The sequence below is a fragment of the Theobroma umbraticum genome, unplaced genomic scaffold (assembly GCF_002168275.2).
Source record: "Theobroma umbraticum cultivar Fairchild unplaced genomic scaffold, ASM216827v3 scaffold_95.0, whole genome shotgun sequence".
NCBI lineage: Eukaryota > Viridiplantae > Streptophyta > Magnoliopsida > Malvales > Malvaceae > Theobroma > Theobroma umbraticum.
The window spans coordinates 6,828,028-6,847,457 of NW_018397257.1; the positions used below are offsets into that span (position 1 = coordinate 6,828,028).

The following is a 19,430-nucleotide window of genomic DNA, read 5'->3' on the forward strand; positions in this document are numbered from 1 at the left end:
AAAAATTAATTAAAAGCTAAAATTTGATTTAATTTTTCAATTTTTGGATTTTTTTAACCGTGAAAGAATACGGAAGAACGTTGAATTTTTTGACTCAAATCCTGTGCGAACCATTAGAAAATTCAATTGCTTTAAGTTTAAGGATCCAAAACCCACGCAATATTGGGCCCTGCGAACTTCTTAGTTCACGCTGACCTTAAATATGCTTCCATTAATTAAATAAATAATTTTTTTTAAAAAAGGGAAAAAAAACCGCTCCTTTTGATTTTGGTATTGGAAAGAAAAAAGTTTTTTTTTTAATTTTTTTAATTCCACTTGAACAAGAAAGCGAATTTCCCGATTCTGAAAATTTTAATTTTTGCAATGGCAGTTGCGATGGGGAAACTGAAACCAAACGCACTCAGTCTCTCGTAGACCGAACAAAAAACGAAGACAAGATAAAACTACAAACTGTCTTAGATCTAGATAGTCAGATCCAAACCTCATATATTTCTGTTTGATTCTTGAGAAAGAGAGGGGGAAAAATGGAAAGAATGGAGAAGTTCATAGATAACTTGCCTCCGATGGATCTGATGCGATCGGAGAAAATGACGCTTGTTCAACTAATTATTCCCGTCGAGTCCGCTCACCGAGCCATCTCTTATCTCGGTGAACTCGGTCTGCTTCAGTTTCGTGATGTATGTCTTTCTGTACTCAGATCTGATTTTTCCTTTTGTTCTCTTTGCTTGAATTTGAAGCATTTGTTAAATAATTCTTTTTGTTTGTTTTGCATTAATTGCAAGTGGAATTTCACGTTTTGAGTACTCGAATTTTATGATCAGTTGAAGTAAGATAGCTTGTTATTCGATTTTTAGTTGCTATTGTTTTCCTGCATTTGGAACATTTGTTGGAATTGATTAAGTTTTGTTTCGGTGGTTGAATTTGATGAGGATGTGAGATCTTTGCTGAATTAATTTTGTGTATCAGTTTTTTTTTTGTTAGAATTGAGATGTGTTGGAGTTGCTGGATCTAGTTACGATACGAAACACTTTAGACTCTGAGCAAGGAAGTTATACGTTTTCTAATACTGGTTTTCTTCTTTAGTAAGCAGGTTTTGATTATGATAATTGTGTGGTTTGCTTGAAGAGTTTTTGGAATCTGAGTGTGATTAGGAGTTGGCTTGAACTTATTGAAGGAAGTTGAATTTTATGCTTTTCGTAGGTAATACTGTAATAACCTTAGACTTAGGTTTCCCTATAAAGCAAAGTTACATTTAATACTTTCAATGAGCTTGCTGATTTTGGAAATAGAAAACATAATATGTGTTCGTACAAGTCTTAAGTTGACAGGTGCTAGAAGCTGAATTATGTAGAGAAGCAATTTCATGCCAAAATATTGAGGGATTGTGATTAGATAATGAATCTCAGCTTTCTAATGGGTTTACTATACTAAGTTAATTTGAACCACTGTATTAGCTGCAATTTTGTGTTGGGATTTAAAATGATCTTCTTTTAACATTTTAATTCAAGTTATTCTGATTTCATCATGCATGCTGGGTAAACCTGACATGGTTTCATTTTTTTGGCTTTATGCGTTATATTATTGATAATGACTGTTAAAAGATACTGTTTATACTATCATTTAAAATGGAGGTTTTTTAAGAGTTGGACCATGATCCACCTAACTATAAGCACTATTAACTGAATTGGTTATAATCAAGGTGAATAAATGGAAGTGTTTTCATGATTTTGTATGAATTTGGCATGGGATGTAAAAATATGTTACTTCGCTAGAAGAAATGCTTCTGTTATGAATCAGTGGTCAAGACCGAAAAGGTTCTCTTGAAATTATGAATAGTGGTTCTGAAATTATAATCTGCTGGTTTCATGGATATAAGGATGAGCGTAGGAGTAGGGATTCAGGTGATAAATGGTAAAGGGTTGAGACTTGCTGCAAAGTGGCTATAGGGTGGGACCAAATTGCCCTCTGAAAGTTTCTGCTCTATTGAGGCCATAATTTGGAAATAATCCAATTTTCAGGAGTTTGCATAGTATTGCATAAGATCTTATGCAATCTATCCAGTCTTAAGTAGAAAAAGATAGTTTCTCATGGAACTAGTTGCTCTGATATCAAGGGGTTTCTCTTGGGAATAAAAAAAGGTCCAAATGTCTAATGATCTTGAATGTTCTAAAGTCCTGAGTGGGTTTTGGCTTTGTATTCTTAGCATGTATATTCTGGTAGATGATGGCTAAGTTGTTATCTTTTTAGCTTTACAACGTGTTAAGTCTGTTTTTTGTTCATCTCCTTATTCTGGTAAAAGAGGCCTATGGTATTGTATTTGTAGAGATATCTGCTCATTGGTAAATAAATTTAGTACTTTGCCTAGAAATCATCAATTGAATATGCTAATGGTTATATTTCATTTTGTCTCCCCTGTGGCAGCTAAATGCTGAGAAAAGTCCTTTTCAACGAACATTTGTTAATCAGGTATCTACTCAAGCCTTGATTTAATTTTGTTCTATAAGTTGTGGCCTATTGCAATTGTTAATATGTAGCTTAATAATCAGAATGTCAAGTATTAATCAATGTCTGTGCAAGGTTAGTTGATATAAGAGAATCTGCCAATTTTTTATATATTCTTTCCTTGTATAAGTGATTGTATGTACAGCTTAGTCTGTCAGTGAATCAACTGAATATAATAGCCTTTTTGGATGTTCCTTTTGTGGTTGTTATATCAGTGAATAGTCAGGATGAATAAACTGATGGTTGCTGATAATTTACATATTAAGCATCAATTTTACTTTCTAAATACTTTTCCTTGTAATCATGAGAAGAGAAAACCCTCAAGGCAACAATTTTGTTATATCCTGCGGCTGAGCCATACCAATAGGGGTGAGCCCTTCTCTTCCGTTGAGTTAACCTCCCAATCCTTAGTAAAGGCTGGATCTGACCCTGCCTCCCAATCCTTAGTAAAGGCTGGATTTGACCCTGGTTCTTTGTGTAGCAACCAAATGACTTTGCTGGCTACAAAAGCTGGCACCATTTTCAAAGGTGACATTATGAGAAGTGATGGAGTATTTTTTTTTTCCTATGGTGCGATTGAGTCCTTCCCTTTTCTTGAACTAACCTCCCAATCCTTAGTAAAGGCTGGATTTGACCCTGGTTCTTGGTGTAGCAGCCAAATGACTTTACTGGCTAGAAAAGCTGGCACCATTTTCAAAGGTGACATTATGAGAAGTGATGGAGTATATTTTTTTCTATGGTGCGATCTGACCCACCTGAATCTTATCTACTCCGCATTTGTGGATTGTTAATTTTGTTATGCTTGGAGTAACACCTGTTTATCAGAGCACCCATTGCTTCTGAAATGGCAGAAGTTGGAATGTGATTGGCATGGGCTTATGTTCAATTTTTGCCAAGACTGAAGGAAATTGCTAATTATGCCTCATTGATGTCTAAACGTCATTTCTGATTTCTCTCTATTTGACATTAACTACAACTGCTGATTATCAATGTTGTAGATGCTTTAATTTCTGAGAAGTCTTAACAGGTAAAGCGTTGTGGAGAAATGTCAAGAAAGCTACGCTTTTTCAAAGATCAAATTAGTAAAGCGGGTCTACTATCTTCATTACACCCTGTCGTGGAGCCAGATGTAGAATTGGAGGAATTAGAGGTTCATTTGCTCTCCTCCCACCAAAATAATCATTTCATTCCCCCTTTGACTTGCCTTGCATTTTTGTTTTTCCAGCAGTCACATAAAGCGATAGTTTATTTAACATAAGGATTAGTGGTCTTTTCCAGAATGAAGTGTGCATCATTTTTTGGGTTGTTCAATTTCAGATACAACTTGCCGAGCATGAGCATGAGCTAATTGAAATGAACTCAAACAGTGAAAAACTTCGACAAACACACAATGAACTTCTGGAGTTCAAGATTGTTTTGCAAAAGGTGAATTTCTTGACTCATGTCTTTCAGTTATAGACTTACCTTTATGTTCTAGGGACCATTTATTGCATTTGTTTCTGGATTTCTTTCCCATCTAAGGCAGTCAGTTGAGGGTTTACTTTTCTTGTCTTTTTTTCCCCCTTAAATGCCCTTTAATCTTAATTGTTCCACCATTTGGTTGATTTTACCGTAGCTGTTGTCCTTTAATCGATGGTTTAGAAATTAGTACCTGTATATTTGCATCAAGTTGGTTATCAAGCCATTGTTCTTAAACAATTAAGCTCTTTGATGATTCTGGTGTGCTTTGCTCATTAAAACATGATATGAAACTACTAGGCAAACCAGAAGGGAAGAATTAAAATTAAGAATAATAAGATAACAAGGGAAATAACAATATGAAGTGAATAAATTTCTCTCAGTATTAATATGTAACCTTATCAAATCCATGTAACCATATTGAATGCTACATTTTTGGAAAGATTTGGGTTGAAAAACCATTTTACCCAAATGTTACTGTTAAATGTTGAATGCCTTCTCATACATACTGCTCAAATTCCAGGCAGGTGGTTTTCTTGTGTCAAGTAATAACCATGCAGTTGACGAGGAAAGGGAATTAAGTGAGAATGTATACTCAAATGATGGTTATGTTGAGACAGCATCATTACTTGAACAGGTATTTGTTGATCCTGCAATTGAACTGCCTTTTCCTTTTATGTCTTTTTTGCAAACCTGTTTCTTTGGTTCCATCTACCATATGGTTATTCACTGTGCAGGAAATGAGGCCTGCAGACCAGTCTGGGTTGAGATTTATCAGTGGCATCATTTGTAAATCCAAGGCTCTTAGATTTGAGAGGATGTTGTTTCGTGCTACCAGAGGCAATATGCTTTTTAATCATGCACCAGCTGGTGAAGAAATCATGGATCCTGTATCTGCTGAAATGGTTTGTTTTCCTACTCATCACCATCAATTCTTTTGCTAAATCTTGCTTCAGTTATTTTTTCATTTGGAAATTGTTGCTGTCATTTGGTAACATGCCATCTCTGCCTGTGGCCCGTCTACATCCAAAGATGTTTATGGTATTGCTTTTATATAAGTAGATTGTTACAAATCTTTCTGTCGATCTTTTCAGGTTGAGAAAACGGTATTTGTAGTTTTTTTCTCCGGGGAACAGGCAAGAACAAAGATTTTGAAAATTTGTGAAGCATTTGGAGCTAATTGCTATCCTGTTCCTGATGACATTAGTAAACAGAGGCAAATAACCAGAGAAGTAAGTGCAGGGTCATGGAAGTTAAACTATTTTATATTTCCTTGCATCTTGAAAATTGAAAGCACAAGTATGTCAACTGCCATTTATGTGGCGGGTGTCCATTATACTGATTGAATCATGTTTTGTACACATTTGTTAATGGTCATTTGATCTTCACAACCGGGCTAATATGACATGCTCTTGATTCTTCGAAGACATGACCTAATAGTTATGGTTTTTTGAATTTTGGTCTGGAGAGCAAATACAAACTTTAATTTGATTCAGCTCTCTTTTTATCTTCCTCACTTGTGTGTCAATATGTCTTGCACACTTGTTATTAGTTGGAGCTGCGGTCGAAATCTCTATTCTACTAGCTAAAAGTTTTTGTTTTTGGTCACAGGTTTTGTCACGTCTTTCTGAATTGGAAACCACGTTGGATGCCGGTATTCGCCATCGGAATAAAGCTTTGACTTCGGTTGGATACCATCTAACACATTGGATGAGCATGGTAAGATGCACCTAATGCATGTACCCTGTCTTGTATATTTGTTGCCTTTGCTGGGGCAGTGAACATCATGACGTGCAAAAATATCTAATCTAGCATATCAACATCCCATAAATATGGTTTGTGTGATGCTATGATATTATCATCTAAGACCCTTTTGATTTCCTTTTTCTTGTAAACCAGGTACGAAGGGAGAAAGCTGTATATGATACATTGAATACGTTGAATTTTGATGTTACAAAGAAATGTCTCGTTGGGGAGGGATGGTGTCCTATATTTGCAAAAGCTCAGGTATTTTATTATGCATCATCACTCTAAATTCTGGTAACTAACATTCCTCAGTTTTTTCTCTGCACTCTTGATCTTCAGTTAGAACTTTGTAGCCTTATAATTGAGGACCAGGTTTCTTTGCCTCCCAGATTCAAGAGGCATTGCAACGCGCAACATTTGATAGCAATTCCCAAGTGGGTATAATTTTTCATGTGATGGATGCTGTGGAATCACCTCCTACGTATTTCAGAACAAACCGTTTCACAAATGCATATCAGGAGATTGTTGATGCATATGGGTGAGTTCTAGCATGAAGCTATGCTGCTTTAACTTATGGCTGGCATGCTTATCATTGATAGTTTTGAGGAAAATGTATAAACTACTCATTTTATAGGATGGCTTTCCTGTATCAAGAATCTTGTTCTATTTATCTATATCATAGTGCACACTTTGAAGTATATGGGTGGTTTATGTTTTAGACGGTAAAAATAAGATGCAAGTGGGGAATGACACCCTCTGTTTCTTGGCCAACATGATTTGTTTTCTAACAGTTAAGCTAGTTGTTAGAAGATGTGTGTATTTGAAAGGTACTCCATGGCGAGATGACACTATGATTTGTCAAAGTTGAAGTTTCTCCTCCATATCCTACAAGACTGTTTATGTGTTCTTGAACAAGTAAACTAATCATTGTGACTTTAGGATAAGCTTTTTATATTATTAGTGGTGAAATTTTTTTGTTACCTATATAACTTACTAGAATATTGACATGAGATGCCTTTTTTGCAGTGTTGCTAGATATCAGGAGGCAAATCCTGCCGTTTACACTGTTATCACTTTTCCGTTTCTTTTTGCGGTGATGTTTGGTGATTGGGGTCATGGAATATGCTTGTTATTGGGAGCATTGGTCCTCATAGCTCGAGAAAGCAGGCTAAGCACTCAGGCATGTCTGCAAACATTTTGTCTACAGTTGAAACTAACATGCTAATGTTATATGTGCATAACACAGAAACTTTTATCATTATAATAGGAATACCGGACTGGGTATTGTTCTTAAGGGGTTGGATTTCTTATTGGGACTGTTCAGCAAGGCTTTAACACTGAATGTCTACATACAATTTTATGAATACCTTCTAAATGGATTTTCCACATTTCTGATGTTTTCCTATCTTCTATTTTGGTGTAAATAATTTTGCAACATATCATCTCCTCTCATTAATGATTAAACTACCCTAGCCAAGGATCCTGTTACGTGTGGGTTCTTTTTGTTTTTTTTGATCTGCATTACTTGTGGGTTCTTAGGAGAACATAAGACAATGGGATTGCTTTTTACCTTTCAGTGAAAAAGAAAAGTGTTTGATTCAAAGTGAGAAATGACTTGGAATGGGATTGATGCGGCTGACACTAATAAGTTGATGTGGACTTTATAGTATGATAATTGTTTTTTTTTTCTTCTCTTGCCATGCGTAGATCGCTTGAGAAATTTTGTATATACTATGTGTGATTTCTTGATATGGAAACACTGTATTCTCTATGATTTTGCTGCCAAATGGGTATAGTGGTTGTGTCTTGTAGCCCTGGGTAAATTTTGTGTTTAGCATGTTATTATTGTAATCTCATTTGCACATTTGATGCCTACAGAAACTTGGAAGCTTTATGGAGATGCTATTTGGGGGGCGCTATGTACTCCTTTTAATGTCACTTTTTTCCATTTATTGTGGGTTAATTTACAATGAATTCTTCTCTGTTCCCTTTCACATATTTGGTGGTTCTGCTTACAAATGCCGAGATGCTACCTGCAGGTTTGAATTGCTACTTTTAGATCTTTAAATAGAAGTAGAATCTCATTACCCAGTGTTTACTAGAAAGATGAAAAATGTGTTCTATTTTCATCTGATGTCTTCCTCTGTCCTACAATTTTCTCAGAGGTGCCTCCTTTATAATTTTTGTAACAACTATTGTCGATGTAAATTTTTTCTTGGTTTTGATTTATCAATTGCTTTATATTTCTTTCTGTTCTGTAAGTATTTGGGTACATAGTATTTGCAGCCATCTTTGCACTACAGTTGAAAGAGAATTTGACTTTTACTTATATGTTTCTGCACCATTGAATCAAATCTATGTAGATCTTAATAGACCAAATTAGGTTTTATTCATTTTTTCTTTAAGGCATTGATCAACCTTAAATTAGTCTTTCTAAGTTCGTGCATCTATCTTATTTGTAACTTCAACATATTAACAGAGGGAGACTAGCCTAGTTTCCACCTGCTAGCTTAAAGCATTGGTTTTGAGTTAAGGTTAGGGGTTCAAATTTGCAATAGTTGTGCAGACTAAAAATATCTCATATTCTGAAAAAAGAACATTCTGTTTCTTCAACTAATTTTACTCTACTGTTATTATGTATGTTTGTTTTGGTCAGAGATTCACACTCAGCTGGTTTAATCAAATTTCGCGATCCGTACCCATTTGGTGTGGATCCTAGCTGGCGTGGAAGTCGTTCAGAGTTGCCTTTTCTGAACTCTCTTAAGATGAAGATGTCAATTTTGCTGGGTGTAGCCCAGATGAACCTAGGAATCATATTAAGTTATTTCAGTGCACGTTTCTTTCGCAACTCTCTGGATATTAGGTTTGTTTTCCTCTGACTTTATACCCTGTTTCAGTGTTTTCCACTTGCTTTGTTTAAGTGATGAAGCTAGAACCTATTTTCATCTTGATGTTAGGTATCAGTTTGTGCCACAGATGATATTTCTTAACTCCCTTTTTGGGTATCTTTCACTTCTCATCATAATTAAGTGGTGCACCGGTTCTCAAGCGGACCTTTATCATGTGATGATCTATATGTTTTTGAGTCCTACTGATGATCTTGGTGATAATGAGTTGTTCTGGGGCCAGAGACCACTTCAGGTGCGATTTTCTCTCTTCTGGCTACTGTTGCAGACTGTTATATACCTTGTTCTTTCGTGTCAAGTCTTCATTGTGATCGATTGTTGCTCGTGCAGATCGTACTGCTGCTTTTGGCGTTAGTTGCAGTTCCATGGATGCTCTTTCCTAAACCTTTTATTTTGAAGAAGCTTCATTCTGAGGTACTATGATGTTGGCTTTTCTTGCTTCATGCTTTCTTAAAGCTATTTTTCTAATCTTTTAGCTTCTATGACTAACATTTACTGTTTATGGTACTTATCATTTGAAAACAGTAAATTTAGAAGAATTCATTGTGCTATAAAAGATAAATCCTTTAAATGAGCCAACTAGATTGTCTAACTGAATGCCTGGCATATCCCATTTTGCCTTTGTCATGTGAATCTTGCTGACTTTTCTTCTGGTCCTGAAAAATGTTTTCTTATTTCTCACACCTTAGATAATGGTTTAAACATGAATGAGTGCTAAGAATTGTGTCTATGCAGGGCAATCAAACCACCTGTGGTGTAAACATTCTCATCTATATGGGGCATGTGCATTCTACATGTTAATAATGTGTTTGTTAGTTTAATTATAAATTACATCTGGTGTGAAAGAAGTGATGGATGTGCTCCTCAAATCACCATTTTTGGAACCAAGCATTTGGATGACCACAACCCTTTCCGGCATGTTCAAGCCTCTGGTCCAACATTAATATAGTTATAAATTAGAACAGAAAACTTTAGTTTATGGACAAAAAATGATATGAACAACTCTGACTTCAACTTACTCTTTGATGATTGATACTTATGAGGCTATAATGTGGACAACAGAGTACCTTATTTTAAAAAATTGGGAGTGTAAGATGGATCCAATTAATTGTTGAGTAGTGTTATAGATATTCTGTTAGAAAACTGGTTGTCTGGTCCTTCCTTTTTACTCTGAGATTATAACAGGCTTCTGATTTGGTGCTGCATGATGATAGCTGAGACTTTTCGTGCTCCTTTTTTGCATTTTTGAATTGTTTTTTGGATGCTTTTTGTGCTTAATTATTGCACTACTAAACCTTTTATTGTTTTCAATTTTTGCTCTGAAGATGAAATATGAGAGCGTAGTAACCAGCAATCCATATTCTTGCTTGATGTCAAAATGATCTCTCTTCTATGGGAAGTATGGTGCTATTTCCATACTTTGAAGAGCTAAGCATTTAATCACTCAAGATACTTGTTTGAAAGCTCTTATTTTGCTATTATCTAAAATGCTGAACACTTTGGGTTCCCTTGGAATATATTGTAGGCCCTTTCCCATTGTTGTCTAGTATGCTAGTATGCCTTTTTTTTTTTTCAATCATTAGATAGAAGAGTTCATAAGCAATCCATATTCTTGCTTGATGTTAAAATGATCTCTCTTCTATGGGAAATATGGTGCTATTCCCATACTTAGAAGAGCTAAGCATTTAATCACTCAGGATACTTGTTTGAATGCTATTATTTTCCTATTATCTAAAGTGCTGAACACTTTGGGTACCCTTGGAATATATTGTAGGCCCTTTCCCATTGTTGTCTAGTATACTAGTAGGCTTTTTTTTTTTTTCAATTACTAGAATATATTTAGAAGAGTTCATATGAATATATTGTTATTTATTTGATCTTATTTCCTTCCAATATGTTTTAGAGATTTCAAGGTCGCACCTATGGCATGCTTGGTACCTCTGAGTTTGATCTTGATGTGGAACCCGATTCTGCACGGCAACATCATGAGGAGTTCAACTTTAGTGAGGTTTTTGTGCACCAAATGATACACTCCATTGAGTTTGTTCTAGGTGCTGTCTCAAACACAGCATCATATCTTCGACTTTGGGCTTTAAGGTAGAGCTATGGTTTTCTCGGTTTGAAAGTTTTCACACTGTCTCTTAAGTAAATGTTAGTTAATGTCTGCTTCTGATACATTTCAGCTTGGCACACTCTGAATTATCGACCGTTTTCTATGAGAAAGTCCTACTACTTGCTTGGGGGTGAGTTTTATTAATGTGCTACATGGTCCATGCTAGTCTTGTGTATATTCCAACTTCTTCCTGTCTGTTCATGTTCTCTTCCTGGCTTATGGTTTATATTTAAGTGTTGGATGCACGACATGGAACTAAACCACTGTACGAGGCCATAAAATAAAATAAAAAGAAATACTGTAGTAGTATTTTTTGTGTGATGTAACAAATTTCAAGCTATTGCTAGACCAATTGCTACTTAGTCAAGCTGCTAAAACATATTACAACACATATAGGCATTGAGTCCGAGCTGAACCACTTCATTGGGTAACTTCAAAATAACTTCTCTAGTTGGAGATTGGCTTAGTATGTTAATGTTATATGGACAATATTAATTTATTGGCATTTAAACCAGAATACATTGTGCATAATTTTCAGTTAAGAATCCTAGATGCAGGACTTTGGCTAAGAAATTTGTTTGATCCTAGAAGCAAGGTTAATCCTGCCAATATGCTATCATGTGCCATGTTTTCATGTGTCAAATGCTTATAAGCGGTCACTGTTCTCTTATATAACGTTTATGTGCTTCTCTATTGTTAAATGGTAATGACTCCTTGAGGAATGATTATTACAGGTATGACAACATTGTCATTCGATTAGTTGGGCTAGCGGTTTTTGCCTTTGCAACGGCTTTCATACTACTCATGATGGAGACACTTAGTGCTTTCCTTCATGCCTTGCGTCTTCACTGGGTGGAATTTCAAAATAAATTCTACCATGGTGACGGCTACAAGTTCAAACCTTTCTCATTTGCCTTGATAACAGAGGACGATGATTAGTTAAACGATAATCCGGCTATTTGTTCCTAGATTAAGTTTGCAAGAGAGGAGTTGAGAACTATTTTGATGATGAAGTCTACACAAAGATGGATATACTTGGCAGATGTCACAACTTGGCTGGGGGGAGTTTGCTCTTCTTATCCCAGCTTTTGTTCTACACAAATTTGACATAGGAATGTGAAACCTTGGCAACACATTTTTTCTAATGTATTGATATAACAAGAGCACATTAAGAGGTAAGTGCTTTCTTTTAATTTTGTTTCCTCAAAATAGGAGAAAAGGGTTGGTTAGGAGGGAGGAGGGAGGAGGGGGTGTTAGAGCTAGTTGTAAAGAGGAGCTCTGGATTCAGTATACCATTTAGCTTTGCCTGGATTTTAAATTTTTGTCTTCAATTGGGGAGAAGGTGGGGTAGAATTGCAAGGGTTGGATTTTATAAAATCTTACACACACACACAAAATAGTGTGGATTTTGCAGGTACATAGCCTTTTGTCATATTCTTAATGTAATGATTTTTCATATTCTTGTAGAATTCAATTTTTTTTTTGGCCTGGATATGGTTATATACAGAGAATTCTTTTTTTTTTTTTGAACGGGATAATATGGAGAGAATTCCAAGAATAAATTTATTTGCCTGTTACTATTTCTGTGGATATCTTACTATCTTCGTTTTAAATATTTTAAGTGTTCACTATTTGTCGTGGAGAATCAGCAGATTTTTATACATTGAAAGTCGAAATCCTGGGTGCAGGAATTCAATTTTTTCTTTTTAATTGTTTGAGTGAGGAGATTTGAAGGTGCTTTAAATATAAATATAAATATTTATTATTTAATTAAATACTCATTTTTTTGAGATATTTATAAGATTTGAATTTCGCCTTTCTTAAAACGCGCTTAAATAATTCAAAATGAAATAAAAGAAACTTCCAATTAAGGTCATTGAAATCCCAATAATCATAAAATCTCCATTCAGAGTTACTGAATTTTTCTGACACTATTCTAACTTCTTCCTCAACAACATGTGTGTGTGTGTGTATATATATATATATATACACGCACACATATATATCCACCAGAGGGCGACGAAGTCCCTCTCTCACCACATCGCTGCATAGGCCAAGCGAGCTGCAAATCTGCTTAAAATGGAGACTAGTTCCCAGAGAATCAAACATGGTTTTACTGAGGTCATAAACCGAGAAATGGGTATCTCTCCCCCCAAAAGCTTTTCCCGCCACTCTCAACTGCTGAGGTTCCAAACTTCATGGTTCTTTTCTTTTATAATGTTAAAATCTTTTGTGTTTTCTTGTTTCCAATTCCTTGCCATTAGTTTTACTACCTTAACCAGGAGCTGGATCCTATTCCTAGCTCATTTTCGGCATGTTGGTACTTTCTATAAGGCCAATGGAAATACTTTTTTTTTTTTTGTTATGAAAATGTTGCTAGCTTGATCAAAGTATCAAATAAATTAAGAAGGAATCATCTTTTATAAGTACATAACATGAAAAGCACGAACTGGGCACTGGGTAGTAATGGTATAAAAGATAGTTAACTAAACCGACAGTTGTTTTCGTACTGCATGAACTGAAATTTGCTCCAAACAAGCCATAACTAGGTCACTAGTTTTCTATTCTGCCTGAGATATATTTAAAGTCTCAATTGCCTGCATTTTGATACAGCTTATGGTAGAAAAAATCAACCTTTATGGGGAGCTAAATGGCCATGAGGAATGTGTGAACACTGTAGAATTCAACTCCATTGGTCACCTCCTGGTATCAGGTTCGGATGACAAACATGTTATGTTATGGAACTGGGCAACTAAAAGCAAAACGCTTTCGTATGCTTCTGGATACTTGGACAACATACTTCAGGCCCGAATTATGCACTTCACAGATGATAAGTAGATGGTCACCTCTTCTACTGATGGCCAGGTGAAAGTCCTGTGCATAAATTTATCCCTGCTTTGATTCTTGATGCTAATAGGTTATTGTTCTCATTCACAATAAATTTTCAAACATAACTAAAGAATCTCCCAATGAGATCGACCTCATTATAATCTATGGTTCACTTTCACTTACATAGTTATGTTTCTGGCCCAAATTGGTAGAGAAATTAATTTATAGATCTGTCCAAGTCAAATTTTTATCTTCCTTCTCCTTTTCAGGTAAGGCTTGGCGAGATTTTGGAGAATGGTCAAGTTAGATCAAGAAAGTTGGGAGAACACCAAGGTCGCGTGCACAATCTTGCTGTGGATCCAGGAAGTCCTCACATATTCTATACCTGTGGTGAAGATGGCTTAGTTCAACATGTTTGTTAAATTCATAAAACCTGCACCTTATTATAAGATTTAGCTACAATCTTTGTCATTTGGTTTGTTGTTACTCTTGCTATTATATTTTGCACTTTGATCTGTGAAGTAGCTCCGCAACAAAGCTATTCCATTGCTTCTCATTCGAAGAAACTAACAGGCAGGCACAGCCTTTAAAAATAAGTCTAAATTCCATTGTAATTGATCCAAGGAATCCAAATTACTTTGCTCTGGGAGGTTCTGATGAATATGCCCGCATCTATGATATCAGAAGGTGTCAGCTGGATGCATCGAATATTTCAGACTCACCAGTGAACGTGTTTTGCCCCCGTCACCTGGTTGACTCTATAGATGTTCATGTCACAGGATTAACTTATTCTACCACAAGTGAACTACTTATCTCTGACAGTGATGAGCTGATTTATTTATTCCAAAAGAACATGGGGCTGGGGGGCCTCTCCCCCTTATCTCTCAATGCTGAAGCTCGGCAGGAGCCACAGATTTATGTGGGTCACGAAAATTGGCAGACAGTCAAAGGAGTGAGGGTTTTTGGGCCCAATGATGAATATGTGATGAGTGCTTCTGATTGTGGCCATATATTTATTTGGAAGAAGAGGGATGCTAAACTGGTTCGTTTAATGGTAGGCGTTCGACATGTAGAAAATCATCTCGAGCCCCATCCCTATAGGCCTTTTTTAGCCACTTGTTGACTTGATAAGAATGTGGAACTCTGGGCTCCCATGGCAAGTGATGCTCCTGCACTGCCTAACAACCTGGTAAAGGTATCATCTTATACTTGATGGTTAATGAGATGATTAAGATATTATGGATGCATGTCCCCTCATACTTACATTCTCTATGAACAGATTATGGAGTTTAACAGGCAGCGTAGAGCAGACCATCCACGGGTTAGTTCTGATGTTTTAATGCATGTTTCCCACGTGCAGAGGTGGCAAACGTTTTTTGAAAGGAGGTACAGTAGAGCTGATCTTAACAGTGACGAAGATGGAGGGGAAGATTATAATTCACTGCTCGTAAATGGCAGTGCCTTTTCTGAAGACGATTCTTCAGAGAACTAAGGAAAGGGCAAGATCAGCTAAGGTCTTGTAACTTACAAGTAAGCAAATGTATAAGTTGTTTCAGTTTTCTTTCCTCTAGGGACATGCCAAATATAATCTGTCATAGCATTCTTTGCAGGACCAACGTGATATGGAATCGGATATCGATCTTTCAAGTTCTGATCATATCATCATTCGGGTGATCCTTTGTTTTTTTTGTGGTTTTTTTTTTTTAATAATGTTCATACAAGAGCTAACTCTGATGAAATCTTCGCTTCTAGAATGGAGTGGGCTCTGGAAACTGTTAGTGTAAAATAACGCTTTAAACAGAGGATATGAAAGAATAAGAGAAGAGAGAAAAGATGATCGGATCTGATCATATGTTTCATTAAGATAAAACAAGGCTTATACACCTTGTGTACATGTGGAACACTTGTAAACATGTTTAACGAGTGTAAGTGCAGATTACATGCAAACTAACACGTAAGGGACATTATAAAATAACATTAAACTTGTAACTATAGTACAATGCAGCAAACTAACATTAACTAAGAAAATAAACTTAGTTGAGAGAAAAGCTCTTGCTGCATGCATGCAAGTATTACTTATTAACGCTCCATAATACTTGCATCTTGAACATTCATTTGGCTTCTCAAGTACTCAAATCTTAGCCTTTTCAAAGTCTTAGTCATTATATCAGCTAGTTGTAGTTCAGAACAACAATACTGAGCATTAACTTCACCTAACCTCTCAGCATCTCTAATGGCATGAAATTTCATGTGGATGTGCTTGGTCTTTCCATGGAAAACTGGGTTCTTGGTGATAACAATAGCTGATTTGTTATCTACCATCAATGGAGTAGGATGATTCTGTGGAAACTGCAAATCAGTGAGCATTTTTCTCAACCAAATTGCTTGATTGGAAGTTACAGTAGCAGATATGTGCTTTGCCTCAGCAAGAGATTGAGCAACAATGGACTGTTTGTGAGAGTTCCATGAGGAAACTCATTACCAAGAGTAAAGATATAGCTTGAAGTACTCTTGGAATCATCTACAATTTTTTTTAGTTGGCTATCCATTCGTGGAGGATGGGAATGGAATCATCTATATTTCCTGCTCAATCACTGTCAAAGTAGGTAATGAGAAAAAAAGTTAGATTTCTGGTATAACAGATTCCAAAGTTTAAAGTGCCCTTCAAGTACTTAAGCACACATTTCCCAGCTGCAAGATGAAGATTAGTAGGTTCTTTCATAAACCTGGACAGTAAACTCACAGAAAACATAATATTAAGTTGTGTTGAGTATATGTACAGGAGGCTTCCAATCAAACTTCTAAATTGAGAAGGATCCTTTAGCTTGCTTCCACTATTCATTGAAAACTTTTCATTTACTGCAAGTGGGGTAGCTGCAAATTTGCAATTAAGCATGTGGAACTTTTCCAGAACTTCATTGATGTATTTCGGTTGAGACAGAAATAAGCCTACAGCAAATTGTTTAATTTCCAGACCAAGAAAGAAACTCATTAATCCCAAGTCAGACATTTCAAACTTACTTTGCATTTGCTTTTTGAATAATTGCAAAGTAGTAGTATCATCTCTTCCAGTAATCATTAAGTCATCCACGTAAAGCAAAACAAACAATGGAGATTGACGTTTAGACTTGAGTATATACAATGTGGCTTCATTACTATTTTTTGTAAACCTTTTAGGAACCAGATATGCATCAATCTTGCTATACCAGGATCGTGGGGCTTGCTTCAAGCCATATAAAGCCTTATTAAGCTTGTATACTTTGTCTGGTTCATCCTTTACTTTAAATCCTTCAAGCTGATCTACGTAGATTTTCTTTTCTAGAATTGTATTAACAAAGGCAGATTTTACATCAAAATGGTAGACATTTCATCCCAGGGCAGCTGACAAAGCTAACAACAGTTGAATTGTATCCTACCTTGTAACTTGAGTTAAGAGAGCCATCATGATTCAGCTTCTTTTTGTAAATCCATTTAACTCCAATTATGTTTCTATTTGAAGGTCAATCAACTAGTGACCATGTACCACTCCTATAATCATATAAAGCTCCATTCATAGCAATTATCCATTTTGGATGCCTTACTGCATTAGCATAAAAAGTAGGCTCTTTAATACCCAACTCCTATGATATACATCACTAAGTGATTGAGTACCTCTGACAGGTTCATCATCAATATTCTGATCACCATCAAAATCAATTCTTGGAAGAGAATGGCTTGTCCTTGGATTTTGAGACTTTGAAGTGTCTTGCACATCCCCATTCCAACTTGTAGCTTCATTAAAGGACAAGTTTCTACTGACTATCACTTTTCTAGTTTCAGGAAAGTAAGCTTTGTAAGCTTAGGGCTGAGTGCTATAGCCAATAAAGATGGTTTTCTAAGCTTTATGTTGTAATTTATCTCTCAAAGCTTTTGGAATGTGTACATAACAGACACAACCAAACACTCTTAAGTGCATTATTGAAGGTCTTTAATCAAACCAGACCTCATACGGTGATTTGCCACCCAATGCTTGAGTTGGAAGTATATTCTGCAAGTATACTGCAGTATTACAGGCTTTAGCCCAAAGTTTAGTGGGAAGATTCTTTTCAAATAGAAGAGTTCTGGCCATATCAAGAATATTTCTTTTTTTCCTCTCACTTACATCATTCTGTTGAAGAGAGTAGGGTTCTAAAAATTGATGAGTAATGCTTGCAACTAGAAGAAACTCAGTGAACTCATTTGAAACATATTCTTTTCTGTTATCTGTTTTGAGAACCTTAATTTTGAAACTTGTTTCCAATTCCACCTTAGCTTTGAATCTCTGAAACAACTCAAAGACTTCAAATTTAGCTTTCATAAAAGATATCTAGCACCAACGAGTTCTGCCATCAACAAAAATCAGATAATCTGCTGCCATTCAAAGATTCTACTTTCATTGGTCCTACTACATCTGAATGGATCAAATCAAGTTTGTTTTTAGCTCTATTGCTACCTGTAGATGGAAAAGGCTTTCTTGAAAGCTTACCATATTGACGGGCATTGCACATAGATCCCTCACCAATCAACTTAGGTAAGTTCCTTAAAGAATTAGAAGCATTAACCTGTTTGAGACCTTTATAATTGAGATGGCCAAGGCGTTTGTGCCACAAATTTGTCAGATTTGAATATGATTCACTAGCCTGCAACCATAGTTGATCAACAGACATAGTGAAACACCTTTTTTTCATAGGTATTTTCATTAAATAAGAACCAAAGGCATTAAATATAACACAGGCATTATCTTTAAGTAGTACTGCATAATGATTTTCAAGTAATTGTCCAGCACTAAATAAATTATAAGTAATTGAAGGTATTAAGAGAACTTCAAATATGTATCTGGGACCTGCGAAAATATGAACTTGAACTGTACCTTTGCCAATAATAAGAAGATAAACTCCGTTTTCTATTTTGACCTTTGCCTGATAGTTCTTGTCTAAGTTGACAAAAATAGCTTTAGTTGGAGTAACATTGTTAGAACTCCAACTATCCAGTAACCATTCATAATTGTCAACATCATTCACTAAATATTTGGAGCCATGAATAAAGTCTTTTCGAGTTTATTAGTAGTCTTAATTGTATGAAGAGCTTTATTTGTAACAGAGGATTTCTTCTCACATACCTTCTCTACATGCGCCAACTCATTACAAGCTTGATATTTAACATCTAATCTGAACCAACACTGTTCTTTAGGGTGATTTCTCTTTTTGCAGTAAGTACACATTTTGAGCTCACTTTTCTTGGTTAAAGATTGACTAACATGTGAAGACTTTTTCTGTTTATTACTAGTGATCTTCTTGTTATGAGAATCTGCATTGGTTTTCCTTTTGCTTGTAGCAAAGAATGTATTCTCCACATTAGACTCCAATCGAGCTGACCTTCTTTGATTATTGGCAAGGAGTGCAATTACTAACTCAGATACTATGAGGTCTGATAGATCCTTAGTTTGCTCTATTAAAGTGATAGTAGCTTCAAACTTCTCAAGTAGGTTGATGAGATTTTTTGAACAAAACGAGACTTAGTCAAGTCATCTCCAATAGTCTCATTTGATTTACCAAGTGACTGACTTGATCAATAGAGTCTTCAATAGATTGTGACTCTTTTATCTTGATAAGTTCAAACTCTTTTCAAAGATTTTGAACTTGCGTCCACTTGGTTTTAGTTGTCCCCACATAATATTCCTTAAGCTTAGTCAATGGTTTCTTTGCAGTTTGCAATTCACGATCCTATTGAATGTTTTCTCAGACACAACAGCTTGAATAAAAGATAAAGCCCTGTATCGCTTTGTAACTTTTTTAGAGTAGTGTTTGATCTTATTTATTGTTGCATTATCCTTCAATGCAGCAAGTTCTTCTTTAGTT

General features: G+C 35.7%; 2 protein-coding genes across 3 annotated transcripts; both read left to right on the forward strand.

Annotated features, from left to right (window-relative positions):
* The first annotated feature begins 245 nt into the window (after window positions 1–245).
* On the forward strand, window positions 246–12,309 carry VHA-A1 (vacuolar proton ATPase A1). 2 transcript variants are annotated; one of them, XM_021422366.1, is made up of 19 exons: window positions 246–270; window positions 371–677; window positions 2,422–2,466; window positions 3,530–3,652; window positions 3,820–3,927; window positions 4,484–4,597; window positions 4,698–4,865; window positions 5,055–5,192; window positions 5,572–5,679; window positions 5,860–5,967; window positions 6,096–6,244; window positions 6,733–6,886; window positions 7,585–7,745; window positions 8,363–8,569; window positions 8,664–8,847; window positions 8,943–9,026; window positions 10,516–10,709; window positions 10,796–10,855; window positions 11,460–12,309. In XM_021422366.1, the coding sequence occupies exons 2-19, from the start codon at window positions 525–527 to the stop codon at window positions 11,662–11,664; spliced, it is 2,463 nt and encodes an 820-aa protein (XP_021278041.1). In that variant the 5' UTR covers window positions 246–270; window positions 371–524; the 3' UTR covers window positions 11,665–12,309. The 2 variants fall into 2 exon arrangements, with proteins under 2 accessions (XP_021278041.1, XP_021278040.1); XM_021422365.1 differs by lacking the exon at window positions 246–270 and having other exon boundaries at window positions 281–677.
* A 495-nt stretch (window positions 12,310–12,804) lies between these two features.
* Window positions 12,805–15,067, forward strand: LOC110412844 (Transducin/WD40 repeat-like superfamily protein). Its single transcript, XM_021423483.2, is given in 6 exon segments — window positions 12,805–12,895; window positions 12,898–12,911; window positions 13,339–13,590; window positions 13,824–13,963; window positions 14,059–14,749; window positions 14,834–15,067. Coding segments are annotated over 6 exon segments (1,422 nt in total).
* The last annotated feature ends 4,363 nt before the right edge of the window (window positions 15,068–19,430 follow it).